This window comes from Lutra lutra, chromosome 7, assembly GCF_902655055.1.
Source record: "Lutra lutra chromosome 7, mLutLut1.2, whole genome shotgun sequence".
In the NCBI taxonomy this organism is placed as follows: domain Eukaryota; kingdom Metazoa; phylum Chordata; class Mammalia; order Carnivora; family Mustelidae; genus Lutra; species Lutra lutra.
Genome location: NC_062284.1, coordinates 45,795,665 through 45,823,580, shown reverse-complemented (window position 1 = coordinate 45,823,580; position 27,916 = coordinate 45,795,665). Strand labels below are relative to the sequence as shown.

The 27,916-nt window shown below is 47.5% G+C and overlaps 1 protein-coding gene across 2 annotated transcripts; it reads left to right on the top strand.

The window, feature by feature from the left end:
- Positions 1-43: 43 nt before the first annotated feature.
- On the top strand, positions 44-20,110 carry UBAP1L (ubiquitin associated protein 1 like). Of its 2 annotated transcripts, XM_047739045.1 has the most exons (7): positions 44-337; positions 4,396-4,525; positions 5,978-6,270; positions 11,354-11,992; positions 13,796-14,002; positions 18,719-18,820; positions 19,781-20,110. In XM_047739045.1, the coding sequence occupies exons 3-7, from the start codon at positions 6,151-6,153 to the stop codon at positions 19,913-19,915; spliced, it is 1,203 nt and encodes a 400-aa protein (XP_047595001.1). In that variant the 5' UTR covers positions 44-337; positions 4,396-4,525; positions 5,978-6,150; the 3' UTR covers positions 19,916-20,110. The 2 variants fall into 2 exon arrangements, with proteins under 2 accessions (XP_047595001.1, XP_047595000.1); XM_047739044.1 differs by lacking the exon at positions 44-337 and having other exon boundaries at positions 739-4,525.
- Positions 20,111-27,916: the final 7,806 nt, after the last annotated feature.

Here is a 27,916-nt window from a genome sequence, read left to right as displayed (position 1 = left end):
CTTCCCCCTCTCTCTCTGCCTGCCTCTCTGCCTACTTGTGATCTCTCTCTGTCAAATAAATAAATAAAGTCTTTAAAAAAAATACAAGGAACATTAGAAAACAAAGAGATTAGTTATATGTTAAATACTAAGAGTGTTCGGCCCTAATGGCTGAGTTTATGACGTCAAAGGATTTGCTACAAGCCAACGAATGTAATCACTAAACCCATTCATGTTCCTGTGTCCATGTGACTTGTGCAAGGGTGTATCAAGAAGCTTAGCTGGGATTACATCTTCTGTTGTAGCAGTTCACTTCTACATGTTTTATCCACAGGAAAGTTATCCTGGGAATCACAAGGTAAGTACAAAGTATGTCTTCTTCCATTCAAATAATAACATAGAATATATAGAAGGAATGTGAGTGCTACAAAGTACTAGCAGTGATATATTTTAGGGACTAGAGATTACATGAGGCATTTCCAACTAAATCTTTTTTTCTTTTAACGCTTAACAACCAATAAACTATTCCTGTATAATGTTAACTTTTTTTTTTTTAATACTTATTTGACAGAGACAGCGAGAGAGGGAACACGAGCATGGGGAGTGGGAGAGAGAGAAGTAGGCTTCCCCCTGAGCAGGGAGCCTGATGCAGGGCTCAATCTCAGGACCCTGGGATCATGACCCAAGCCCAAGGAATAGTGATTACTCAAATAATAAACTTTAAAAAAAAAGTTAACAGTTATGGGGCACCTGGATGGCTCAGTGGTTATGCGTCTGCCTTGGGGCTCAAACTGGGGCTCAAACTCATGCCCCTGGACCAACAAGAGCCACGTGCTCTTCTGAGCCAGGCAGATACCCCTAACTATTAACTTTTGGGTATGCCCATTCAGTAGTTCCTGACTTAGCACATCTGGCTACCTATGAAGAATCTGTTTCCAATGTAGGTTACATTGGCCTGTTGGAATAAACTGAGTTTCTCATAGTCTCTGAAGCAAGGATCCGTTTCTAAGGCAGTTGGTGCTAGAGTGCGTTAACTTTGCAGAGCAGTAGGCTCCTCTCAGCTCAGTGCTTGCCAGAATGTGGATACCAGGTCTTGAACTGTGTACTTGGGAAACCGTTTTTACCGTTTGCCAGGAACGACATTAAATGCTGAAGACAAAAAAGAGCAAAAAGACAGAATTCCTGCTCTCTTGGAGTTAGAATCTAGAGTAGAGAAGCTTAACTATAGAGATGATTAGTTATAATTGTGATACGTACTACAAAGAAAAAGTGGTTAGTCATTATTTCTATTTTCCATTGTTCAAATATATATTAAGGCTGTTAAGGCTCAGATTAATTTGCTAAATACGAGGGCTATAATGGTGAGCAAAATACCAAGACCCCATACAGGTTTCGAGGGGGATAGATTAATATCCAGTTAATTGATCCAACTATCATAAAAAATGTGCTGAATGCTTTGAAGGAAAGGTATGGTCCTGTAAGAGTAGCCCCTGATCACCGTTTTTTTCAAATTGAGTTTTGTAATGCATTTAGGTAAAATAGAAAATATATAGTAGCGATAGGAATTGTTACTCAGTTTACATATGTTTATGGTGGGTCACAAAGCCAAATGTATTTCATACTATGGGTCACAATAAAAAAGAAATCTTAAAAGCCACTGTACTGGGTAGATCCTATCCAAGTTTGGGGGTTGGATCAGGAAAAGCTTTTGAGGAAATGATGTTTCAGCTGAACTATGAAGAATGAACAGCTATAAACTAGTACAGAGGAGACAAGACGAAGACAGAAATTTGGAATAGCATATGCAAAAGGCCTGTGTTGGGCCAAGAGACCAAAACAATTGAAGACTAGCATAGCAAGAGTAAGGAGGGGAGGTAGTAGTGGCCAGACACTGCAGGGCTTTGGAAGCCCTTATCAGGAGTTTGGGTTTTATTCTGAGAGCAGCTGGGAACTTTTAATCAGGAAATTGGCTTAGTGTTCTGTTTTGAAATGATTGCTTTTGTCCCAATATATGAAACAGACTTATAATATTAGGGCATAAGAGGATACATGGACACTGGTTAACCAAGTGAGAGATAATGGGGGCTTGGACTCGCTTGTTAGCAGTGGAGATAGCATGAAATGGTTGGATTCCAGAGATTTAAGAGAGAAACATGACAGGGAATTGAGATGGGCTGTGGTGAAGAAGAAAGTATCGGGCATGAGTTCTCAGTTTGTATACCTTCGACATCCCTTGAGACAAGGAATCCTGGAGGAGGAGGAACAGTTTGGGTGAGGGGGAAATCAGGAGTTCACTTTGGATATGTAGAGTCTGAGGCATCCTTGAGGACAGTCTTGGAAGAGATGCCTTGTAGGCAGTTATTATGAGTTCAATCTCGGAGAACAACTAGAGAATCTAATATGTGAGTCATCGGCACATAGGTTATTGACACTATGGACAAGGATGAAGTCATTTAGAGAGTACAGTGGAGATCTTTAAAAAATAGTACCAATATCAGTGTCTGGGCTCCACGTAGACCAGTTACCACAACCTCCACTTACCCTGCCTCTCGCCTCTAGACTCTGACTCAGCCCAATGAGCACAGACCCACGGAGGGGTCCTGGATTATGCAGCCTGCTGAAGCATGCACAGACTGGCTTTGCCAGCATCCCTGCTCCCCTACCCTCAGCCCACACCTTTAGATCCTTCAGGGCTTTCTCCACTATCTACTGAATGGAGTCAGTACTCAGGTCCCTTCCCAGCTCTACCCCAGTCTTCAGTGACTGCACGCTCCTTCCCAGCAAAACTATCTACTTGAGTCACACAGGTGGTCTCCCCCTCACTCTGCCCTGCCTCTGTTCCCTGTCTCAAGCTGGAGTTACCCTCTCCACTCTACCTTTTCCTGCTCACAGGCCGTTCCCCTACCCTGAAGGTCCATCCTTGCTGAAGCTCCCTCGACCCCGATAAGGCCTAGAATACTTTCTTTCCTTTGAAGACTATCATCACTTCATGATCTGTACCTCTCATTTTCTGTTTAGCAGAGATGACTGTCAGAGAATGCCAAAACTTGCTAACTTTCCTATATCTCCTACAACTCCCTATCCTTAGAGGTCTCCTGTTGGAACAGGCTGATGGGGCAGATAACTTACTGACCACTCTGCCACTTGTCTGATCCTGTAGCATAAAGAACCGCTCCCAGTGTGCTGGGAAACTGTCTCCGGGCATGGGGTGGAGAAGCGTGTTGAGGCTTAACATACAGTAAGACCCAGACAGGAGTGGGCAGACAGCGGAGATGAGGGAATTAAAGTATTTGCCCGTCTGGCCTCATTTGACCTCTCTGCACTCAGATTACTTACTCTGCCTCCTCACATGATGTTCCCCTGTGGGCATGGGGATGACCCAGTGACCCCTCGCAACAGGGCTTTGCAACGTCCTGGTAGGGATGACATTGTGTTAAGCCAGAGATACTCCCTGGTTGTGTCTCCCTGATAAGCCCTGATTGTTTGCAAAATGCCAGACTGTGGTCAGAATCTTTATTTAATCTGGTTTAGAATACATTACAAATCCCTGGTGGTTGTGAACATTATTAAACTAGCAGACACATAACTTGATCTTAGACTAAAGGCCCAGAGTCTATGTGTGAATGAATTTTTAATTCTTAGATTTCAGCTTTAGTAGTAGATACTGTTGACTAATGCTAATTGACTTTCTCACCAACAGTGCAGGAGAGTTCCAGATGTCCACTTCCTCATCAACCCTTGATATTGTCAGGCTTTTTTTTTTTTTAATTTTAATCATTTACGTGTGTGTGTGTGTGTGTGTGTGTGTGTGTGTGTGTGTGTGTGTGTGTGTGTTGGTATCTCATTGTTTTGTTTTGCATTTCCCCAATGACTAATGATGTTAAACGACTTTGAGGTTTATTTGGATGTCTTCTTTCATGATGTGCCTCTTAACATCTCTTGCCTATTTTTGTACTAGGTCTTTTTTTTTTCTTTATTGCTTTGTGTATATCAGGTATGAATCCTTGGTCAGATATACATGCTGCAAATATCTCTTCCCATTCTGATTTATGTCTTTTGTTGTTTGTTTGCGTGTCTTTGTTTTTGTTTCTGTTTTGTTTCATTGTTTTTTTTACTCTCTTACTGACATCTTCTGATGAGTGGAAGTTCTTTAATGTAACACAATTTGTCAGTGTTTCGCTTCATGGTTGTCTTTTCTGCAACCTGCCTAAGAAATGTTTACCTATTCTAAAGCCATGAATATATTCCCCTCTCTTATCTTCAAGCTTTATTTTACCTTTCACATTTAGATCTACAGTCTACCCGGAACTGATTTGTGTACATGATGTGAAGTACAGGTCATGATTTTTTTTTTTCTAGGTGGATATCCAGTGTGCCATTTACTGAAAAGACATTTGTTTTTCTTATGTTCTGCAGGACCAATTTTGTCACAAGTTAAGGATCTGTATATGTATGGATCTGTTTCTGGACTTTCTTTTCTGTTTTATTGGACTTTTTGTAAGTCCTCATGTTAGTACCACACTGACTTAATCCCTCTAACTTTAAAGTAAGTGTTGCTATATGATAGTATAAATCTTCCAATTGTGTTGCTTCTTCTTCAAGATTGTCTTGGCTTTTCTTGGTCCTTTGCATTTCATTTAAATTTTAGAGTTAGTTTGCCAATTAACCCGAAAAAACATGATGGAATTTTGATACATGGAATCTATAAATCAATTCAGGGAGAATTGCTATCTTTGTTATATTGAGTCTTAATAACCCATGAACATGGCATGTTCCTCCATTAAATATCATATTTTATAGTTTTCTGTGTAGAGGTTTTATATATCTTATGTTAGGTCGTGTCCTAGGTGGTTAATAATATGAAATGGTATCTTATTTAAAATTTCATTCTCTAATGACATTTTTAAAAGTTTTTTTTTTAATTAATTAATTTGACAGAGAGCGAGAGAGCACAAGCAGGCAGAGCAGCAGAGAGAGAAGGAGAAGCAGGCTCCCCACTGAACAGGGAGCCCGACATGGGTCCCGATTCCCGGACTTGGGATCATGACCCAAGTCAAAGGCAGTTGCTTAACCAACTGAGCCAACAAGGCGCCCCCTCTAATGACATTTTTAAAAGATAACATTTACATACTTTGTATATATAGTTGGTTCTCATATATTGATCTTGTAATCCAAGGACGTTGCTAAATCCACTTATTAATTCTACGAGTTTTATTCATAGATTCCTTTGAATTTTCTACATATGCCATCCACAGATAATGGTAGTTTTATTTCTTTCCAGTCCTTGTTTCTTTTCCTTCTCCTTTTGCACAGGCTAGTACCTCCAGTGCAATGTTGAACAGAAGAGATGGTGGGGACATTCTTGTCTCAATTCCAATCTTGGGGATGTCTTTCAGTATTTCACCATTAAGTGGGATGTTTGCTTTAGATATTTTGGTAATATTCTTGATTAAGTTAAGGAGAGTCCTTTCTCTTCCTAAATTGCTGATTTTTTTTTCTTCTTAAAATCATGAACAGGTATTGGTTTTATGAAGTGCTTTTTCTGCCTCTACAAAGATAATCATATATTTTTTCATCTTTATTGACATTTATCTTTATTCCCACTGATTGATTTTAGAATATTAAGCCAGTCTCTCATTCCTGAAATAGACTCAACCCTCAAGCTGGCAGTGTTGTATTTTCCTATCCATAATTATTTTTGTTGAGATTTTTGCAGTTATGTTCCTGAGAGATTGGCCTTTAATTTTATCAGATTTGGTATCAAGGTGGTGCTGAAATCAAAATAAGTCAGGAAATATTTCTTTTCTGGAAGAGTTTGTGTAATTTGACATTTTTTTCCTTATATGTTTGGCTGGGAACTCCTTTGATGACACACTTTAGAACCAGTTTCGTAGGCCACATTTTGGGAAACAATGGTCTAGAACAAAACTTAAGCATGAAATAGTCAATTCCTGTCAGTTTGAATGCTCTCACTTTTATTTATTTCCTCCCTGTGCAGCACCAGCCACTTTACCTTTTCTTTCCCGGCTGTGTGGGGCTCAGCTAAGTCAGCACTCAAGAGAGTGGTGAGGTCATCTGAGACCAAGCCTGGTCCTCAGGACTGTGCTCTCTCCCTGCTACCAGGCAGCCTGCCCCAGCCCTGCTCAGCCATCGCCACACTCCTCTGACAGAATGAATGCCCTTGACGGCGTCCCCTTCAAGGTGCCCAATGGCTTTGTGATAGGCACAAAGTCTCTTCCTGGGCCAGAGCTCAGCATCCCAGCCTGCAGGGAGCTTCTGCTGGGTTCTATGGTAAGTGTATCTGTCTGTCTATTTATCTCTTGTCTCTGCTCCTCTAGATCTGATGCTGAGACTCATGGGCCTTGTTCCTTGATTTTAAAGGGCAGCAAGGCCAGGGAACCTGGATGGCTCAGTCAGTTAAGTCTCCAACTCTTGATCTCAGCTCAGGTCTTGATCTCAGGGGTGTGAGTTCAAGTCCCTCATTGGGCTTCACACTAGGTGTGGAGCCTACATACATACATACATGGCAGCAAGTCCATCTCTGGTATGTTCTAGACAGTTTGGGAAAAATCCAAGGGGAAAAGGCGTTTCACGAAGAAAGCTAGTGGCCTGATGACAGGGATTATTTGCTGGGTTTTATTTGAAGCTTAGAATAACAGGAAGCTGCCAATAGGAAGTGACTGAGAGTCATTGCAAAGATTCTCCAATTCCTCTTTTCCCTGTTGGCCTGCTGCCATGGTCAAAATTCTACCATTTAGAATCACTCCTGTGAACTAAGACACTATCTCCAGAATCCTCTGTTAAAATGCAGACAGTTACATGGGACACATTAGAAGGGGTTACTATTCCATAGACCCAAAACACCTCTCCCCCAGAGGTGCCCTGGAAAGCCCCCACGCCCCACAGCTCACACATGGGGATATGTACCCAGTGTATGCGGTGGTATCGCACACCCTCAAGAGAAACATGATCATCTAACTTCCAGGAGAGTCCCATTTACTTGAAGGATTAGGGGGAAACCTATTGCATCTGTATTATAACACAGATCATGAGAGAAGACGCAGAATTCACATGAATTTTTACAAACGGAAGAACGAGATTGCCAAAAACTATGAAACTGGTGTTGGCCCTCTCAAAGTCTTGTGTGCCTTCTTCACTGTCTGCAGGGTACTTGGTAAAAAACTCTGAGGCTCTAGGGCGGCTCTCACTCATTTTGCACATGAGGAAACTGAAGTCCAGAGAAGGGAAGTCATTTGTCCAAAGTTAGTGGTGATGGCAAGACTAAACCCAGGTGTTATCTCCAAATCATTGTATATTCGCTCAGAGCAGGATCGGAGCATGAGACACTGGACAAGTGATGTTCTGAGGCAGAAAACCGGGTTGTAGGAAGTCAGATGCAGAAAGTACCATCGACGAAAGAGGAAGGGGCTTGAGTGGCTCGGGGGCCCAGGAGCAGGAGACTCGGTGCCATTTTGCTTTATTGGCAGACCCTTAGGACCAAGGTGTCCAGAAGGGAAATACACTCTGTAAAACCCAGAGAGCCCAGTGTCCACGGGCCAATAGTTTGTGGGGCGGGAGCTCTGACTTTTCCCAGGCAGCCTGCGCTGTGGGCCTGTGTCATCGGGAAGAAGAATTCGCTTGATGAAGCTCCAGCCAAGGTGGATTATCACAGCTTTCCCCTCCCTGCTGAGTTCAGACCAAGCGGAGAAGAGGCTACCCTGAAAGTTACTTCTCTTAGAAGCAGAACTGGGAAACTTTCTACCAAGTCCATGTCTGGTGTCCTCCCCCAGGTGCTGAGCCTGGCTCTGCCCCCTACTCTCAGCGAGGGTATCTGTACTCCCCGGAGCCTAAACTCCTCTAAACTCCAGGCTAACAGTTTAGCCTCTCCTGCTAAGTCCCCTTGAGTTCATCAGGCTGTTATTCCCAGTGTTTAGAACCTGGAATACATTTCCCATAACAACGATGTTCTAGGTAGTGCTTAGATTACCAGGTGAACCTACAGTGGTTTAAAGGAAAGAAGTAATCATCACAGCTACCGTTAGCCCCTGCTTAGGTGCTCTGTGTACAGTCACTCTTCTCTCTCATATTTATGATAACCCTTTTAGCAGGCATGTGTTCCTACCCCATGGCACAGGAAACCAAAGCTCCCACCCAACTGATGTACTTGCAAGTGACACAGCCAAGATTCCAGCACTTGTCTGTCAGCCCATGTCCACTCCTTCCCCTCTGCTGCCTTCACCCTTCCTTCCTTACTTAAAGCCTTGGCAACTCTGTGTTTCTATTGTTTCGCAGTTTTCCCTTTAATTAGAGTGAATTGCCCTAACAAAAAAATATATATTCTTAGTGAAAAAATACATTCACATAGTTTAAAAATGAAAAAAAAAAAAAAAGAAAAAAGATTACAAAATTATACAGAGCGGAGGTTAACAAACATTTTCTATAAAAGACCAGGTAGTAAAAACTGGCAATTACTCAACTCTGCTGCTGTAGGGAAAAAGCCAGAGTTCTGGAAAGGAGTGGGTGGGTATAGCTGTGTTCAAATAACAGTTTACCTACAAATGCAGTGGGTGTAGGCAGCGTGGCCCACAGGCAGCTTGAAGGCCTTGGGAGAGCAAACAGTCGCCCACTGACACCTTCCCATTGACCCAGTTCCCCAGCTCCACACCCTCACTGGAGATATCTGTTCCTCATTTTCTCTGTATTCTTCCGGGGATATTTACATGTATAGAGACAAGCAAGTACAGCTATTTCCTCCCTTTTTACACCAACGGTAGCATGTTATATACACTGTTCTTCTTGACTTTTGTACCGCATATATTTTAAGATCTTTCTGTATCGGTACATAAAAAGCTTCTTTCAGTTTCATTTTTCACTGTGTAGCATTGCATTACGTGGCTATATCCTACTTTCTTGAATGGGTGCCCTCTTGATGGACACTTGGGTTCTTCCCAGTCTCTTGCCATAATAAACAGTGCTGCCAGGAATGACGATATGCATGTGTCCTTTTGAATTTCTTTAAGCATTTTTCCAAATTTCCCTCCATAGGAGTCATACTGATTTCCATCCCGGCCAGCACTCTACAGGAGGCCACATGCCCCGCCCCCCAGTGTCCTCAGACTTCGGGTCTTTGCTGAGGGGTAGGCGGATGGTTTCTCAGGGTAGCTGTGATTTGCCTTTTTCTTATCATGAGTGAAGTTAAGCAACTCTTCGTGTGTTTAGAAGACATCTGTCTGGCTTTTTTCTGTGGACTATCCATATCTTTTGCTCCTTTCCCATTGAACTGTTGATCTTTTTCCAATCTATTTCTAACACTTCCTATATTAGTAAATTTAGCCCTTTGTCTCTTATGTGAGTGCTGTTTTTCCCCAACTTTGCCATTTGTCTTTGACCTTGCTTGTGGTATATTTGCATGCAGATTTTGCACATGTGTGTATCTGTACTTTTATGGCTTTGGGAAAGGCTTTCCCCACTTGAGGACGTCTCTTCTGTTTTTTCCTAGTACTTTAATAGTTTCATACATACATTTGAATTTTTGGTCCTTTTGGAATTAATTCTTTTGTATAATGTGAGAATGGATCCAACTTTATTTTCTTCAAGCCAGCTAACATAATTTATTGGCTAGTCCCTCTTTTTCCCATTGTTTGAGATGCCCCTTTTATTATTTACTAAAGCCCCATAGATATTAAGGTCTATTTCTGGACTTCCTATTCTATACCTGCATCTGTACCAATACCATAGTTTCAATTATTGACATTTTATAATATGATTAAACAGCCAGTAGGGCCAGTTCCCTCTCCCTATTTACCATTTTGTGCCCAGAGTCTTCTGGCACTTCCGTTGTTTGTTTTTCATATGAACTTTAGAATTATCTTGCTTAGGTCCATAAATCATTAAGTGTTGGTATTGAAGTTGGGTCTTGGTATCTTTTTGTCCCGAGTCCCGTCAGCTGTCTTGAAACCGCCTTAGTCTCTTTCACTCCATGTCTGCCTCATCACTCTTCACGTGGTCTTTTTCCTTTCTCTGTCCTTCACAACCTGCCTGTTTTGCTCCAATCTCTTCATCCAACTGTTTATTCCGCACATACTTACAAACGTCCACCCTGTGTCAGGCCTGCCTGGGCCCTGGGGATGCAGAGAGGAATAAGACACAGTCCCTTACCTCAGTCAGGAAGCAATGCTAGAACAGCCTAGTTAGGCTCCTCTCCTCAACCTGGGGTCATGTCAGGAGAGAAGGGGACACATACCTGTGATCTACGTGTCTGAGTACCTGTCTTTCTGCCTCTCCTTCCCCTCACAAATACCACCTCCCCCAGCTTCGTTCTTCCTTCATTGACCATCACAGAGCACTGAAAGAGCCTTTTAAACAATTTTACATTCCTTAACAGAATTTTGTATTTCTGGTTCTTACTTTTAAAGGTAGGCAGCAGATAAATAATTTATTTTTTTTTAAGATTTTATTTATTTATTTGTTAGAGAGAGAGAGAGAGCATGAGCACAGGCAGACAGAGTGGTAGGCAGAGGCAGAGGGAGAAACAGGCTCCCCGCCGAGCAAGGAGCCCGATGTGGGACTCGATCCCAGGACGCTGGGATCATGACCTGAGCCGAAGGCAGCCGCTTAACCAACTGAGCCACCCAGGCGTCCCTAAATAATTTATTTTTGACTCAATTCTAAATTCTCAAGTTAGATTATTTATGTGAACTCCAGACTGCTTATTCAGGTGGCCTGATATGTAGTGAGAAAACACTACTGTCAGGTGGACAGAGGAATCCCAGCTCAAACCGCTCGACACCAATCTGACCTCCAGCAATTTGAAGATTCTGAGCCTCATTTTCATATTCAGCAAAGAGAAATAACACTATAACATACTTAGTGGAGTTTAACAGAGATTAGTGATTTTTATGTTTCCTGGGCCTCAGAGTAACCTCTGATGGCAACAAAGGGGAAGGAGAGGTTTGTGTGCTGAGTGGGCCTCCAGGGCTGAGTGCTCACTGGCAAATGGTGCTGGGTTCAAGTGAAAGTTTCTTTGCTAAAAACAAGGCTTTTGGAGACTTTTTTTAAAGCTACTATTGAATGGCAAAGGGACTTGGGATTTGGGGTTTCAATTACATAATGGCAAAGGGACTGTTTCATTGTGCTAACCTAATTCTTCATTATGTTCTTCAGGCAGAGTTAACCCATTCAATTGTTACTGCTATCCATCGACCCCAGTGCTTGCTAAAACTGGGCCTGAGGGTGGGTGGTAATAGTGCCTGGAGTTCAGAATCAGAAGCTGCCCAGGCCTGGCAAATTTTTGGCTGAACATAGGGGGCAGGGTAGGGGTGGGCCCTCGGCCCTGCTTTGGGCCCAAGAGCCTCACATTGCCTTTTTCTTGCAGCACGACTTCAGCCTGGAGAGGAGGGTGCTCTTCTGGGTGGAGGCTGTCATCCGGGGACCCTGCCCTGTCCAATGCGACGCCCTGGGAATGGCATCGGCCCCTCCGGCCTGGCTCTTGCTGGTGGGCTCAGAACCTGAGCCGGTGCCCGTACCAGCTGCAGACACCGTCCCTGAGGCCAGACCCCAGCTGCAGCTAGAACAGGAGGGGGAGAAAGAGGAGGAGGTCAAGGAAGAGGAGGAGGAGGAGGTGGAAGAGAACCAGGGGGAGGCCCACGTAGAGGAAGAAGCCGCCTCTGCCAACGAGGAAGAGCCAGGTCCCTGCAGCCCCCTGTCCAGCTCCCCTGCGAGCGCTGGCCCGGGCCATCCCCGGTGCTCGCTGGACTTGCTGCGCGGCGTGAAGTCGGAGCTGGCTGGGGCGCGGCGGCGGCTCTCGGAGGGCCGGCTGTCCGCTCGCCCCCGCGCCCTCCTGCACCGCATCCGCCACCGGGCGCTGAGCCTCTGCCCCAGTCCCGCGCCGAGTCCGGGCCCGGTGCTGCCCGCGGGCCCTGCGCCCATGCTCCCCAGCGCCCCCGCGCCGCCCCCGCGGCCCTCCACGGCTGGCGCCATGCCCCCGCTGCGGAGCCACAAGCCCACGGTCGCGGTAAGGAACCCCAACTCAGCAGCAAGGCCCCCAGTAGCCTGGGGTCCCAGCCTGGTCCGCAGCCCTCGTTCCCTCCTCTCTGCTCTCCTTCCTGCCTTTACCTGTTCTCACCTAGCCGAGTACCATGCTGTCCTTCCTATGGCCCTTGGCCTAGACGAGTCCCTGCTCAGAAGCCCCCATTCCCCGTTTTCTGCTGTGTCTGTTTTCCTTCTGTTGGGACCCACGCCACAATAATTGTAATCATCCAGTATCTGTCTCTTCGCATTCAGTATGAATTTTTTTAGGGCAGGGATTGGAGGGCCTTCATTTTTGTTTCCAGGGCACCCAGCAGCAGGTTGGCCCCTAGGGGGTGCTCCGGGAATGTCCATTGAATGAATGAATGTGACTCAAATCTAAGGCTTCCCACCCAGTGAGGCTTCCTGTGGGATGGGTAAGCTGGAGGCTCACATCAAAGGATAGTACCTGAGCAGTTACTTCCTGCTGTGCAAGGTATTGGAAGAGACATTGACTGAGGGAGAGTTGGCCAGGGAGAGGTGGGACAAGGCCGCACCGTGTAGTGGGAGGGATCAGGTGCTGAGAGAGAGGGGACAGTTTTTGCCGACTGGGAAGGCTTCGGGACAGAGGATGTGCTCCGGGAAGAACCAGGAGTAGAAGTGAATTTAAAGTGAAACCAGTGAAGTTTAAGCCTCAAACCCCTCACTTGGCCTCTTCCAAGGCTTTATATCTAATGTGCTTTTTTTAAGAGGCCCAAACTCCATAAAGCCTGGATCTGGGCAGATAGTGGGTCAGGAATGAGAGCCAAAGGGCACAATGGGACACAGCTTTCTGTCCCCTAGCTGCCCTCCTGTTGGGCTGAGAGATGCAACAGAATAAAGCCCAGGTGAAATTTAAATCCAAAAGACAGACTAGAGGTCTGACTCTTCCCACTCGTGGGTGTGTGACCTCTGGAGAGTCACTAAACTGCCCTGAGCCCTCCCTGGGCCACTTTACCACACACAATTACTTAGAGCAAACGCAGAGCGCAGGCTCTGTAAACTGGTCAGGCGGCGCCATATCAAGGGCCAGACGTTGAGGCCAGGATGGCTCTTTCCTGGTCCAGATTAAATGTAACTCTAGCAACAAACGTCCTTGTTCTGCAGAGGAGAAAACTGAGGCAGAGAACAGCTAAGAATCATTTTTAAGGTCACAAGAGTAGATTCAGATCCTAAGATTTGGATGTCTTCCAGTTTGGGGGTCAAAAGCAGACCCTAGGGAAAGCTCATGGCAGGAGAACCCCTGAAAAGTTAGGGATGGGTGGACAATTCATGTCAAACATATACGCTCTTCCCCAGGAGCCAGGGCAGCAGCTGGGCTTTCCCTGGGGAGAAGGGGACAGGGCAGTCTGGTTAGGGTGGGCAGGTGGGTGCTTCTTCATGGGGAATGGGTGAAGGGTGATGCTGGCCAAACCCACTGAAATGCCTTCGAGCCACCCTCCTTACTCTAGGGCCAGTGTGCCCAGTCCCTACCCTGCTCCACGCCCTGCCAAACCTCAGCCCAGCCAACCTGAAGAAGGAAGAAGATCCAGCCCTGCTTCCCCCTCACTAAGTTGTGGGGTAAAGAACCCTGAGTGTGATTCTGAGCAGGGCTCAGTTCCCAAATGTGTGTTGCTTCCCCGGTCATTAACTTCTCTGAACCTCAATTTCAATGTCTGTGAAATGGGATAATAGGGACGGACCTATCATATTTCTCCTATGGGAGAATGTCCTGCTGTGCCAGGTATCATCTCCAGAGGCAACTGATACACCCAGCCTGTCTCTATTTCAGTCCCTCAGCCCCTACATCTGCCTGCCACCTCTTGGCGGAGTGCCTCAGCATCTCAGCACCTGCAGATCACACCCCGCTTCTGCTGACCTGCTGTCTGCCCTGAGCCAGGAGGAGCAAGACCTCATCGCGCCCGTGGTCGCCCTGGGGTATCCCCTGCATAGGGCCATCACGGCTCTGCAGAAGACAGGGCGGCAGAGCCTGAGCCAGGTAGGTGAAGGAGGGCCCCTGAGCTAGGGGGGCTGTGGGTCTGGAGCCAGGTGTGTGGTCAAGTAGTTTTTATCTTTAACTTGAAAAAGTTTTGTTTCCTTCTCTTTAGAAGCAGAACCTTAGCCTGGCATTAATTGTTGAGGGTTATGAGCAAGTTTCTGGACCCTGATGCCATTTTCTTCATAAGGGTTTATCAGGAGTCCCCATGCCCATTTGGAGAGTTTTAATATTCTTCTCCTGTCCCAGTCTCTGCCCCAAGCACAGGGGGCTAAAGCTTTGGGCAGCCAGTAATCTCTCCAGAGATACCCAGTAGAACTTTCTGCAATGAGAGAGATGTTTTATACCTGGGTTGTCCAATACAGTTAACACTGGCCTTATGTGGCTACTTGAAATATGGCTAGTGTGACTAAGAAACTGAACTTCGTGTTTTACTTAATTGTAATTAATTTAAATTAAAATAGCCAGAAGTGGTTGCTGGCTACCATAGGGATGGCAGAGCTCTAGCCACTCCCCTCAATGAGCAGTTTATCCATATTCATATCCATCTCTTTCTCTTTTGATCTACCCATCCATCCACTCCATCTTGTCTACAGTGTTTACTGGGCAACTCCTAGGTGTTCAGATGGAGCTAGCAGCTATGGGGGGGGGACCTCCTCTTGGTGGAAGGGGCTGCAAAGAATTTATGGCCATCCTTAATCGAGCACAAGGAGGTTCCAGTGATCAGCAAAGGCTCACGGAGGTACCACATCTTGAGCTGGACTTTAAGGATGAATAAGCTCTGAATCTGAAGGAAGCAGAAGGGAGGATATTCCAAGCAGGAGGAACAGTTTGAGCAAAGGAGTGGAGGCAACGGGGCAGGGTTTTGGAGGCCCTGATCCGGCTGGTCTCTCTGGAGTACAGAGTGCATGATGCAGGCTGGTGAGAGACAGTACAGGGAAGGGGGTGGTGAGGGCAGATTGAGGGTGCTTTGAAGGCTGAGCTGAGAAGTTTATAAATGACCCACTAACAAAAGGGAGGCATGCAAGGATTATGAGTAGGGGCAGGAGGTGACATGGAACACCACTGCCTGATCCCCCCTTCTCCCACCTGAAGGTCACATCTTGCTTCCCATTGTTTTCTGCACATGGGAACTCTTTTGGTTGGAAAGCTGAGCTGCAGATATCAAAAGGTCCCAGGGCAGTTGGCACTTCTTCCTTTTTCTATCTCTGCTCTGTCACCATCAGAGGGTTTGGATACTCTCTCCATAATGTCTGACGGCTGTCATATGTTGGGTCCCTGAGGTCCAGAGCTGCCTGCTCCTGGATAAGGGAGGGATAGAAGGAGAGTGACTCTCAGACCGGAACTGAAGCAGGACGTGGTGCTGCCAGGCTGAGGAGGTGGGTGAATGCACGTGGCCACCTTCCCGACCCACCCCTGCTTCTGTTCTCCTCTGGCTTCATCAGTCCATACCTTGTCCTGGAGGAAAACTTCCAACATGGCTGCTGACATTCATCCAACACTTTCTTTGTGCCAGGCCCTCAATCTGAGAATATTTGATTATGTCTTCTCAGTTCTGCAAGGTTGCTACTACTGTCCCTCCCCACTTTGCAGATGAGGAAACTGAGGCCAGGGAGGTTCATATAAGCGATCAGTGGAGGAGCCGGGGTTGAGGCCAGGCTGGTTTGACTCTGAATCTTTGTTGCCTGGTACTTTCCTCTCATTTACTGGGCAAGAACCTTCCAGGGAAGCACCCAAGACTGATCTGAGATTTAAGAGTAGATCTAAGATTGTCCCCACCTTCAGCCACTGCTGAAAGCTAGGACCTGAGCCAAGAAGCTAGCCAGGAGGACTGTGAGGAACCATGGCCATGGTGGGGGCTCTGGCCGCCCAGTCCCTTTAGCTCCTGTGACAAGGCTGAGGCCTCAGGCCATCACTGTGGGGGTCTGAGGATGAGTTGGAGCAGCACGAGGCACTGGCCTCCCCATGGATGAGCTGGAAGAATCCCATTGCATCGGGAACATTGTGTTTCCATATATGCACTGACCACCTGCCTGGCCAGCTGGATCTCTGGGTGGTCTTCTTCCATGGTTGTCAGTCAGGAGCCAAGCCCTAAGGTGTGGGCCTGAAGGGCCACTGGATGGATTCCATCTGTCCTCTCCCACCAAGTGATTATTTCCTTCTATTCTGTGAAGTCCCACCATTAACTGAGCAACTCCTTGGGTTCAGAGTCCTTCCCCCCTTAAAGGATATATACTATAATAAACCTTTTTGGCCAGAAATTATTGACAGATGGCCCAGGAAGGCGAGCATCAGGTGACAGAGACAGAGCAGTTAGAAGAGCCAGGGAGAAAGGAGGAGATATAAAAGATAAGCTTTGTCCATTGTTCCTTCCTTCCTTCCACAAGGACTGATGTGCCCACTGGCTGCCTAAAGGACAACATGGGTGGCATGTGTGAGCATCCACAGGCTAGGCCCAGACTTGGTATGGGACTCCAGGCACTTCAGGGTGCTTCCCTTCTTTACAGAATGGAGGGGAGGACACACATTTATAATCAATGAGTGCTGAGGCCCCCATTCTGGGGTGTGATGGTGACATCCTGGGGCCTGAGGCAGATCTGGTGGCTTCTTCAGTCTCATAGGCCCAAAAGCTGACCAAGCAGCAGAATGTCTATAACTGTAGATCCCTAGGACCTATTCTGGAGAATCCCAGTCAGCAGATCTGGAGTGTGCCGAAAGGCCTATTGTGTAAGGATCTGAAGGTGGTTCTGATATCCAGCCTGCACGGGGTCTACTGGTATGGGTTGAGGTCAGCTGTCCCTTGAGTCAGTGGTTCTCAGCTATGGCTGCACAGAATTACCTGGGGAGCCACACAGATCCCAATGCGCAGACTGCCTCCCAGACCAATTATATCTGAGCTTCTGGAGACAACCATCCGAGGCTTATGGGTAGTGATGTTAGAGCTCCCAGGTAGCTGCAGTCAGCACCAAGGCCAAGAACCGTTGCTGTGTTTGAACCAAGAGACCAAGGAGCAGCCACCATCCACGCTTGATTTGCTCTTCTTTTCACCTTTGGAAATCCTGTTCACTTTTTTTTTTTTTTAAGATTTTATTTATTTGACAGAGAGAGATCACAAGTAGGCAGAGAGGCAGGCAGAGAGAGAGAGGGGAGGAAGCAGGCTCCCTGCGGAGCAGAGAGCCCGACACGGGGCTCGATCCCAGGACCCTGGGATCATGACCTGAGCTGAAGGCAGAGGCTTTAACCCACTGAGCCACCCAGGCGCCCCTCCTGTTCACTTTCAAGGCAGCTCAGAAAACCTCCTCTAGCACTGGGTCCCTGACAGACAAAGCCAAGAGGTCAGGTGATCTAGGTCTTAGTCCTGGGTCCCTGGGCAACCTTCCCACCCTGCTTGGGCCTGTTTCTTGCACTGAACAAGGAGAGATTGGCTGGATGGTTTACAAAACATGCTCAGAGCAAGGTCCAGGCATCCTGAGGCGGGAGTACCAGACTCCTGGCTCCCTTGCTCCTGTGCTCAGTTCTCCAAGAGCAGCTCGATCTTCTCATTATTGTTGACGTCTCCTGATGCTTGGACAGCTTAGAAGCTAAAGCAGTTAGAAAGCACTCGTCTGTATGATCCACCTCTGAAGGTCTGCAGAAACCTCCCTGTTCTTCTCCACCTATACCCATAATTCTTATGGCCTGGAACCTTCCTTTGGCATTGGCTCTCTATAAGTGTTGCTTTGATTTGCCTGGCACTCAAGATTTCCTCTATCTGACTCACCCCCCTCCCCTGCCCCCCCAAGCAGTGAGCTCCTTGAAGGTAGTTCTTAATTCATCTTAGAAACATGGCATACATTTATTGAGGTCCTTCTGCCTGCCATGCTGGGTGCTGGGGACACGTGGTGATCAAGACTGAAACAACCCTTCCCTCGCTGAGAGAGAGAGGAGAATAACGAGTTGGACACGCTGTGGTGGGGGAGGCACAGGGCTATGGGAGCAGCAGGCAAGGCCCCCAGTGGAGACCAGGGCAGGGGCTCCCAGGGAAGAGGGCTGAGGCTGGCCTTGACCAAGGGAGTGAGATGTGCAGAGGCCTGGGGCTGCTGAGAGGGGAGCTGAGGCCGCTGACAGGGGCAGAGGGGCAGGCCTTTGGGCTCTGGTAAAGAGGCAGTACTTCATCCTGAGGGCAAAAGCAGCTCCTGGTGACTAAGCACAGAGTGACCTGAACGGGTTTCCCAGCCCTGTGGTATTTCCTCTGTCCTCCTCCCCTTTCTGGCACCAGAGTTCATGTGGGCCCGGATAGCAGACATGTATGTGTCTAGGGATGGGGTAGGGCTGCCCAGGTGTGGATACTGAAGAGGCTGCTTCACACAGGTGGGTACTCACTAGGGAGGGTGAACAGACTGGGACGGGTGGTGGGTGAGGCGCCCGCGCTTCCGGCCAGTCCCACTCCCCACTTAGGGTCTGGGAATGCTTATCTCACCCTGATAGCCCTTTTCCTAGATTAGAGCCCCTGGTTGGGGACCATTGGTTAAGAACTTGCTGTCCACCCACCCCCGGGTCTCCAGGGGAGACCTCTGTCCCTCTTCTGTTGGCTCACAGGGTCTCTGGGGCCATTTCATGAGTGTGTTGTCAGCCTGGTCTGAGCTCAGGCCTGGCTGAGGTTGCCAGTGTGCTTTCTCTATCCCATCCTCTGCCCCTGCCACTGCTCTGACTGCACCACTCCCCGCCCCCCTCCCACAGTTTCTCAGCTACCTTAGTGCCTGTGACCGGCTGCTGCGGCAAGGCTATGAGGAGGGGCTGGTGGAGGAGGCCATGGAGATGTTCCAGTTCTCCGAGAGCCAGGTCAGCAGGGCCACCTGCCCAGGCCCGGGGTGGGGGGAGGAGACGGGCAGGGGTCCACACATAAGCCTAGTGTTCAGGCGCACACTTATGCTAGAGCCAGAGCCTTGGGGCCATCAGGAGACAGCCTGCTTGCTGAGCCCTGGGGAGGAGGAGACAGCCCAGGGAGGTGAAGCGTGGGGAAGGGGAGAAGATGGGATGGGGAGGGAAGCAGGTGGCAAGACTTTCACATTATTTAGCCAAGTGAACACACAAATATTATTGAATGCCCACTCTGTCAGACACCTAGAGAGGGGCCACGTACAGCACAAAGATGCATAAACTCTGCTCGGGCAGTTTGCTGGCTATCTGGAAACCCAGAAGGCAGGCAGCTGTGGGCTCAGTGGTATATTCTGAGTGCCCAGCGGACATAACCTGTCCTCAGGGTGCTGCTGGCTGTGACTCTGCTAAGCGCTTCTCCACAGAGGCTGAGGCAAGGACAGAGGGCTGCAGGGGATGCCAAGGGGGAGGGAAGAAGGGAGGAGAAGCAGGCACTTCTCAGGTACTGGGGCCAGAGGAGGAAGGAAGGCAGAGGCTGCATGGTGTGAAACTTTGGCAGGGTTTGGGGCTTGGGTAGAGACCCCAGGCTGTGCTTCCTCTGGGCACCAGTATGCAGCCTCCTGTTTTTCTGCCCCAGTCTCCAAGCACAGGGAGTCAGGAATGAGCTGGAGTGGAGGAGTAAAGCCAGGATGAAGCCAGTTGTCAGGCCAGAACCTCCTTCCTTGGCACAGGAAGGAAGGTCCAGGCCCATGTCACCCCAAGGTATAGGAAGAAAAAGCAGGTGCTGTCCAGGACCAGGCTTACTTGGCTTGGGGAGTCCATAGCTTTGTGGGAGTAGATATAGTAGGTACCAGGGAGAAGGCTCCACAGGAGGTGACTGGCCTGGCAGTGTCCCCAGCATTCTCTCTTCTTCCCCTTCTTCAGGCAGGGGAGTTCCTGCGCCTCTGGGAACAATTCAGTGCCATGGGCTTCCAGCAGGACCGGATCAAGGAAGTGCTGCTGGTCCACGGCAACCGCAGTGAGCAAGCGCTGGAGGAGCTGGTGGCCTGTGCCCAATGAGCACTGGCACATTCCACAATGCCTGTGCATCCCAGTCCTGGGCCAGACCTGGCAATCCATAGTGACTGGATTAGTAAGACTACATAAGAGGGGAACCTGGCTGGCTAAGTTGGAGGAGTATGTGGCTCTTGATCTCAGGTTTGTGAATTTGAGCCCCACATTGGGTGTTGAGATTACTTTAAAAAAATACACAAATAGGGGCACCTGGGTGGCTCAGTGGGTTAAGCCTCTGCCTTCAGCTCAGGTCATGATCCCAGGGTTCTGGGATCAAGCCCCTCATTGGGCTCTCTGCTCAGCAGGGAGCCTGCTTCTCCCTCTCTCTCTGCCTGCCTCTCTGCCTACTTGTGGTCTCTGTCAAATAGATAAATAAAATCTTTAAAAATTTTTGTTAAAAATACATAAACAGGGCGCCTGGGTGGCTCAGTGGGTTAGGCCACTGCCTTCGGCTCAGGTCATGATCTCAGGGTCCTGGGATCGAGTCCCGCATCCGTTTCTCTGCTCAGCGGAGATCCTGCTTCCCTCTCTCTCTCTCTCTGCCTGCCTCTCCGTCTACTTGTGATCTCTCTCTGTCAAATAAATAAATAAAATCTTAAAAAACAAAAAAACAACAACAAAAAAACATAAACAAACTTTGAAGAAAAAAAAAAGATCACACAAGAGTGACGCACGCTCATACAAACAATGCCAAAGGTGGAGGTAAATACTGTAGGGGAGGCCAGATTTACCCATTGTAGGTTTTCAGCTGGGGCTCCTCATGGAAAAGACCAATTAAGAAGAGAAAAACATTTTATTTTTTTAGGATTTTATTTTATTTATTTGACAGAGAGAGACACAGTGAGAGAGGGAACACAAGCAGGGGGTGAGGGAGAAGCAGGCTTCCCGCTGAACAGGGAGCCTGATGTGCGGCTCGATCCCAGGACACTGGGATCATGACCTGAGCAGAAGGCAGAGGCTTAATGACTGAGCCACCCAGGTGCCCTGAGAAAAACAGTTTATTAACACATGTGGCATTTCTACATCATGTGGGGGAAACCTCAATGAGAAGTAACTCAGAGCAGCAGTTAGAACTCTGGCTTGTATAGCATCTTCAATAAAGAACAGTCAATTTGTATAGAAATGACAGGACAAAGGAAACTGGTTTTGGGGTTCCAGAGATAGAAGCTGTTGTGGGGGGCGGTGTAAATACAAGGAAGTGAACCAGCTGAGTAGGTTTGTTGGCAGATTCCTCTGGAGCATGTCTGGGCTGATAAGAATCTGTCTCCAGAAAAGGAGAGTTGATACCTTACCTTTAGGCAAAATGTGGGGGAGGGTAGAAGGAGATTTTTTTCCTGCATTTGTTGCTTCTTAATCACCTTCAACTCAAAATGATTTTTATGTCAAAGAGGCATATTTTTGGGTGACATTCTGGTCTCTTTCAATATGAAAACAATTAGCTGAAAGAGTTGAAAGTCATTGCCTCTGGGGAGGGGCGGATGGGGGAGCATAGACAAGGAACTGTGTTTTTTCATAAAACCCTTGTAAAACTACCTGTATTTGACTCTTTATTTTTTTAAAAGATTTTGTTTATTTATTTGACAGAGAGAGAGAGAGAAAGATAGAGATCACAAGTAGGCAGAGAGGTGGGGGGGGCGGGGTAGCAAGCTCCCTGCTGAGCAGGGCTTGATCCCAGGACTGCAGGACCCTGAGATAATGACCTGAGCCGAAGGCAGAGGCCTAACCCACTGAGCTACCCACGTGCCCCATGTATTTGACTCTTTAAACTATAGGCATGAATAACTTTGATTTTAAGAATATTAAAATAAGTGGTGGGCCATTCTTTTCAGTCCTGTGGGCTCATAGTTAGTGTGGAAAGAACATCTAACTGTGGTTCAGAAGACCTAATTTCTTATTTTGTTTCTGCTGCTGACTGGCTCAAGGCCTCTTTGGGACTCAGTTTCCCTGGGAAAAGTGGAGAGACTGGACTTGGCTGCCATCGATAAGAATCCCCTGAGAGTTTGTTAAAGAGGCCCAGGCCCTCTTCCGGGGTGATCGGATTTAGAAAGTCCAGCTTGGCAGCCCCAGGGATCTATTTTGTTTTTATAAGGAGCTCTCCGGGGATTAAAAAAAAAAAAAATCTCTTGTTGTTTTTTAACTGGTTTTGTTGTTGTTCACCTCCATCCATTTCTCTCAACCACTAATCTGGTCTCTGCTATCTATCAGCTTGGGTTTTTGGCTTTTTTGTTTTTTTCAGATTCCACATTTAAGAAAAATCATACGGTATTTGTCTTTCTCTGTCTGACTTATTTCACTTAGCGTAACACCCTTGAGGTCCATCCATGTTGTCTCAAATGGCAAAATTTCATTCCTTTTATGGCAGGATAATATTCCATTGCATACATAAACCACGGTTTCTTTATTGATTCATCCATCTGTCGACATTTAGGTTGTTTCCATGTCTTGGCTATTGTAGATAATGCTGCAGTGAACTTGGGGGAGCATCTATTATTCTGAGTGAGTGTTTTTGTTTTCTTTTAAATAAACACCTAGAGTGGAATTGCTAATCATCTGGTAGGTCTATTTTTAATTGTTTGAGGAACCTCCCTATGGTTTTCCACAGTGGCTGCACCAATTTACATTCCCACCAACAGTGCACAAGGATTTTTCTCCATATCCTCACCAATACTTGTTATCTCTTGTCTTTTAGATGATAGCCATTCTGACAGGTGGAGGTCATATTCTTTGTGGTTTTGATTTGCATTTCCCTGAGGAGTAATGCTCTCGAGCGTATTTTCATGTACCTGTTGTCTATCTATATGTCTTCTTTGAAAAAATGTCTATTCAGGGCACCTGGGTGGCTCAGTCGATTAAGCCTCTGACTTCAGTTCAGGTCGTGATCTTGGGGTCCTGGAATGGAATCCTGCATAGGGCTCCCAGCTTGGCAGGGAGTCTGCTTGTCCCCTCCTTCTGCCCTTCCCCCTACCTGTGTGCACATGCACACACACTCTCAAATAAATAAAATAAAATCTTAAAAAAGAAAGAAAGAAAAAAGAAAAGTGTCTATTAATCTGTTGTTGTTGTTGTTGGGTTACATGAGTTCCTTATATATTTTGGATATTAGCCCCTTATCAGATATATGATTCACAAATATTTCTCCCATTCAGTAGTTGCCTTTTCATTTTGTTGATGGTTTCTTTTGTTAGAAGAATCTTCTTATTTTCCACTTTTTTTTTTTTATTTGTTTTGCTTTTGTTGCTTTTGCTTTTGGTGTCAGATTCAAAAAATCATCACCAAGACCTATGTCAAGGAGCCCACCACCTATTTTGTCTTCTAGAAGGCTTCAGGTCTTCCATTCTAGTATTCAACCCATTTTCAGTTAATGTTTGTGTATGCTGTAAGACGGCAGATGAGTTTCATTCTTCTGTATGTGGCAGTCCCGTTTTCCTAACACCATTTATTAAAGAGACTGTCCTTTCCCCATTGTATATTCTTGGCTCCTTTGTTATAAATTAATTGACTATATATGCGTGGGTTTATTTCTGGGCTCTCTCTTCTGTTCAATTGATCTGTGTGTCTGTTTTTATGCCAGTACCTCTGGGGATTCTTTTTTTTTTTTTTTTTTAAGATTTTATTTATTTTTTGTGAGAGAGAAAGTATGGGCATGAGCAGGGCTGGTAGGGGGGAAGATTAGGAGGAAGGGATAGAGGGAGAAGGAGACTCCTCACTGAATAGGGAACCCAATGTGGGGCTCCATCCCAGGACCCTGTGATCGTAACTCCCAGCCAAAGGCTGATGCTTAACTGACTGAGCCACCCAGGCGCCCCATCCTCTGGAGATTCTTATTCAGTATATTGGGCCCATGGCCAGTATGTGTAACCCTCAGGGCCTCCGGCTCTGACAGCCTGTCAGTCTTTCCTCATTTGTGGAGCAGGCAGTTTGGGACCAGAATTGTCTCCAGTCACTGTAAGCCTGTCCTCTGGAGAACTCCAGAGATTGAGGAGACCAGTTGCTGGAGCTGCCCATGATTCAGGCAAGCAGAGGCCAGAACCAAGACACCAGTGCCCTTGCCCTTCCCAGCTGGGCCTATGCAAAGACCTAGAGAGTTACCACAGAATCAAGACTGCTCAACCTTATCTACCCAGCGAGCAGGACTGGATCTGGATCTGAGGCCTGGAGAAGACCAAAATCTTCCATGTTTTTCATGGCTTCAAACCAGACATGTTGCTTGAATGTTTAGTGAAGACTTCTGCAGGCCTATCCTGACCTAAACAGCAAGTTTGGGACCAGAACCTAGGACTCCTCAGGTCTGTCCAGCCCCTGGGTGCCTTTCACTAAGCTTCGTTGTCTGCCAACTTGAAATCACATAAAAAATATGCTTTGGCCCTAAAACTTGCTTTGAGTAACTTGCAGGCAATGCAAAACTATTTGAGAACATTGGCAAGGCGGCATAAAGTCGGTCAAAAATAAAACTGCATTTGGGGCGCCTGGGTGGCTCAGTGGGTTAAGCCGCTGCCTTCGGCTCAGGTCATGATCTCAGGGTCCTGGGATCGAGTCCCGTGTCGGGCTCTCTGCTCGGCGGGGAGCCTGCTTCCCCTTCTCTCTCTCTCTCTCTCTCTCTCTGCCTGCCTCTCTGTCTACTTGTGATCTCTCTCTGTCAAATAAATAAATAAAATCTTTAAAAAAAATAATAAAACTGCATTTGAAAAAGAATAAAATTCAAGTTCAGTTTCTAAAAAGCAACATTAAATCCTAAGCTCTGTGTGTTTTGATTAAGGTAGTCTGGCCTTGGTGGCCACTTGATTAAGTCCCCTTGATCAGAGGCGACCAGCTGGCAGGCTCTTCCCCATGCGGCTCTTCCCACTCCTCTCCCACCTGCGCCTAACTTCCCATTCCTAGGAAACTACTGCTTGATTTAAAATGAGGCATCGATGGACACGCTGTAAATTTAAAATGTTTTTAGGTCGTAGAACAGTGTGGTAGTTAAAGGCCCAGGATCTGAAGTTAGATCCGAGCTGAAACTATAGCCTTATCATTAACTAGCTGTGTAAATGGACCTGTGTGTGTGTGTGTGTGTGTGTGTGTGTGTATGTAACCTTTTGAAGGTCACATCCTCTCTCTGTGCCTCAGTTCCTTATCTATAACACATGGATACTGAAACTTCCCAAAAGGGATGACTGAATGAGCTAGCACACAGGATGCTTGTGGTATGGTGTTTATTTATATAGATTTATACCCTGCCTCGGTCCTATAAACCCTGCTGCCTTTCCTCTGATCATCCTTTCATCCCCCTCATCGTTGTTAAGGTTAACAAATCTCTAGCGTTTATAATCAAACTCTGAAAACCTGGGAGAATCTCCCCCTTCCTCCCCACCCTCCCATCCCTGTAACTCAGCCTCTGTGGTCAGCAGGGTCTAAGGAAGCCACAGCAGAGGCTTCTGGGAGTATCCTGAGAGAAGGACAATCATTACAGCTAATACTAAGGGTCAATTGACTGTATTGGTGGTCCCCTGAAACAGAAGCAATGACACACTTAGCTACCTGAAGGCAGGGTCTAAACAAGGTGGCCCTAGGAGAGGGGGCCAGGAGGATGGTGAAGCCAGGGCACCAGGGGGCAGATCACAGCCTGGCCCAGGGATGCAGAAGGAAGCAAGTTCTGCCTTGGTGCTTGCTGTCACTTCTTTGCCCTATATCCTGTCTCTTCTGTGCCCCCACCATGTTCCTTCAGAGGCTCAGTGCCAACAGACTGAAGGCCTCCTGACTCTGGTGGGAGTGGAGGGGGATAGGGAGGTGGCATCTCATAAACTTTCAGGCTGAAATCTCAAGTTCTTTGCTCTCATTCCAGGGGGATGTGCACATTGCCCTCTAGCTGGCTGACCCTCAGCCTCCTTCTTAAAAGGACCTTTTGTGATTACATCAGACCCACCTGGCTAATCCAGGATAATCTCCCATCTAAAAATCCTTAACTTAAGCACATGTGCCAAGTCCTTTTTACCATGTAAGGTAACATAATTCCAAGGATTAGGACAGGGATGTCTTCAGGGGACCATTATTCAACTTAGCACAGAGGGGCAATGCGTAACCCAAAATAATACGTGACTAATGGTGGAATTTCAAGCAGTCACATAAAGAAGTTCTGTTGTGTTTTGCATTATTCTTAATACAAGGGGCATTTCTATTTTGGAACAGAATGACCACGGAGCAAGCCTTCCCCAGAAGTCAGGGTCTTGGGCAAGGCAGGGGGCTCACCGGGCTCAAGCTGAGACAGCTGGCTCCAGTCCTCTCCCACCTCTGGTAGGAGCCTCTGGGGCTCTGCTTCAACTGGACTCAGCCTTCTGCAGCTGACAACATTCTCCTGGCACCAGGAATGGTGCCAGCTGAGGGGCTGCCATAGCCGCCTCTCAGCCCTGACCCTTCAGCTCTGGGCAGGGAGGGGGTGTGGGGGAAGGGATGCACCCTCAGGTGACAGTTGGCCTCCAAGGATCAAGTGAAGGGTGCTCCACTCTTAATCTCCTTCCCTCCACACTTCCTCCCGACCCCTTTCCCCAGGCTGACCTCTAGCTGCCCTGTCCTCCCATCTTACCTGGTGAGATTCCTTTGTTGGCCCCTGCAGGGAATGCTCTTTGCCTGTTAAAAGAAGATTTGGGGAGAGGGTAAGGCTTAACTCATGAACAGTGGCTCTTGAATGATGGGGTTATAGGCCCAGTAAAAGCTGGCAAACGGAAAGGGTGACTCTCCCAGCTCTTCACCTCATGTGACTATCAACTCAGGTCACTTGTATGACTCGCTGCAAGGAGCATATGGGGCTTTAGGGAGCTCTGGAAATGAGCTAATGAGGGATGGGGAGGTTTCCAGAGCCCCCCACTCCCAGCATGGGACCTCCTGGTCCACGCCTCTCCTCACTCTCCATCCTAAGGGCCAGGGCTTTGTTGCCAGACCCTTCCAGAAACTCTCTCTTACACGCACACATCCACTGTCCTCAGGGGCAGTGAAACCCCTGCCGGAGGCATCATATGGAGGATTTGTGGGGTGTGTATGTCTGTGTGCTGGGGACAAGGTTGATCCTGAGTAGGGCAAGAACTGATCACTCGATTCAACTTGAGAGAGCGCCTACTCCACCACCAAATCCATGGAGAAGTGTCTCCCATCCATTTAGCCCTGTGCTAGCCTGAGAAGACACGGCCCCTATTTCTAGGTGCTACATCCAGCTGATGAGCTCAAGCTACCACCAAGAAACCATTCACTTACTAATTATTTCATCCAACAAAACTTTCTTGCATACCAGCTGGGTGTCAGGCCTGCTGGACCCACGAGTCAGGGAAGGTGGGAAGAAGAATGAGAAATGGCCTCTCCTGGGGCAGGAGGGTCACTCTGCTGACCTGGCCAGTCAGCATGGCAGCTGGCTGAGAGCAGGCGAGTGCCTGTGCTGGTGACAATGGCAGTGAAGGAAGGGCGGGCAGGCTTTGGGCCAATGGAGGCCTCTGGAAGTAGCACTTTGCCAGCTCCCCCTGTAGAACTGGGTCCCGGGCAGTACCCCTGCTGTCTCTGCTCCCAACCCAGCAATGGGGCATCACCCCCACCCTAGCCTCTTCCTCTCCTGGCGAGAGGCCCTGCCTCCTGCCCATTCTCTTCCTGAACCTGTCCTTATAAGGCCACCCGCTCAGGAGATGTGTGTGTTCTGTGTCCTCTGGGAAGTTGCCCACACGGCGTCATCCACTGTTTTACTGCTCAAGATTTTTAACCTATGATTTTATTTATTTATTTATTTATTATAATTAAAGGGATGTTTTAAGCCTTTACAGAGACATTAACTGGGTGTTGGGTGAAGGCGGAAGGATGGAAGCCAGGAGGCCCTGGACCCAGGACAGACCAGCCCCAGGCCATGGCTTAATCCCAGACTCTGAGTACCCTCAGCCGCCAAACAATCCCATGAGCCTCAGCAGGCCTTGAGCTGAGCACAAGGAAGAGAAGGGAGATGGGGATCCTCTGGAAGACTGGTGCTGGGGCAGTGTGGGCAGCCCCAGGCAG

Excerpts from the sequence above, each read along its gene's own strand:
- UBAP1L (XM_047739045.1), top strand. The coding sequence starts at position 6,151 with ATGAATGCCCTTGACGGCGTCCCCTTCAAGGTGCCCAATGGCTTTGTG. Across the intron at positions 11,993-13,795 it reads GCCACAAGCCCACGGTCGCG|TCCCTCAGCCCCTACATCTG; the intron begins GTAAGGAACCCC and ends TCTCTATTTCAG. Across the intron at positions 14,003-18,718 it reads GGCGGCAGAGCCTGAGCCAG|TTTCTCAGCTACCTTAGTGC; the intron begins GTAGGTGAAGGA and ends CCCCTCCCACAG.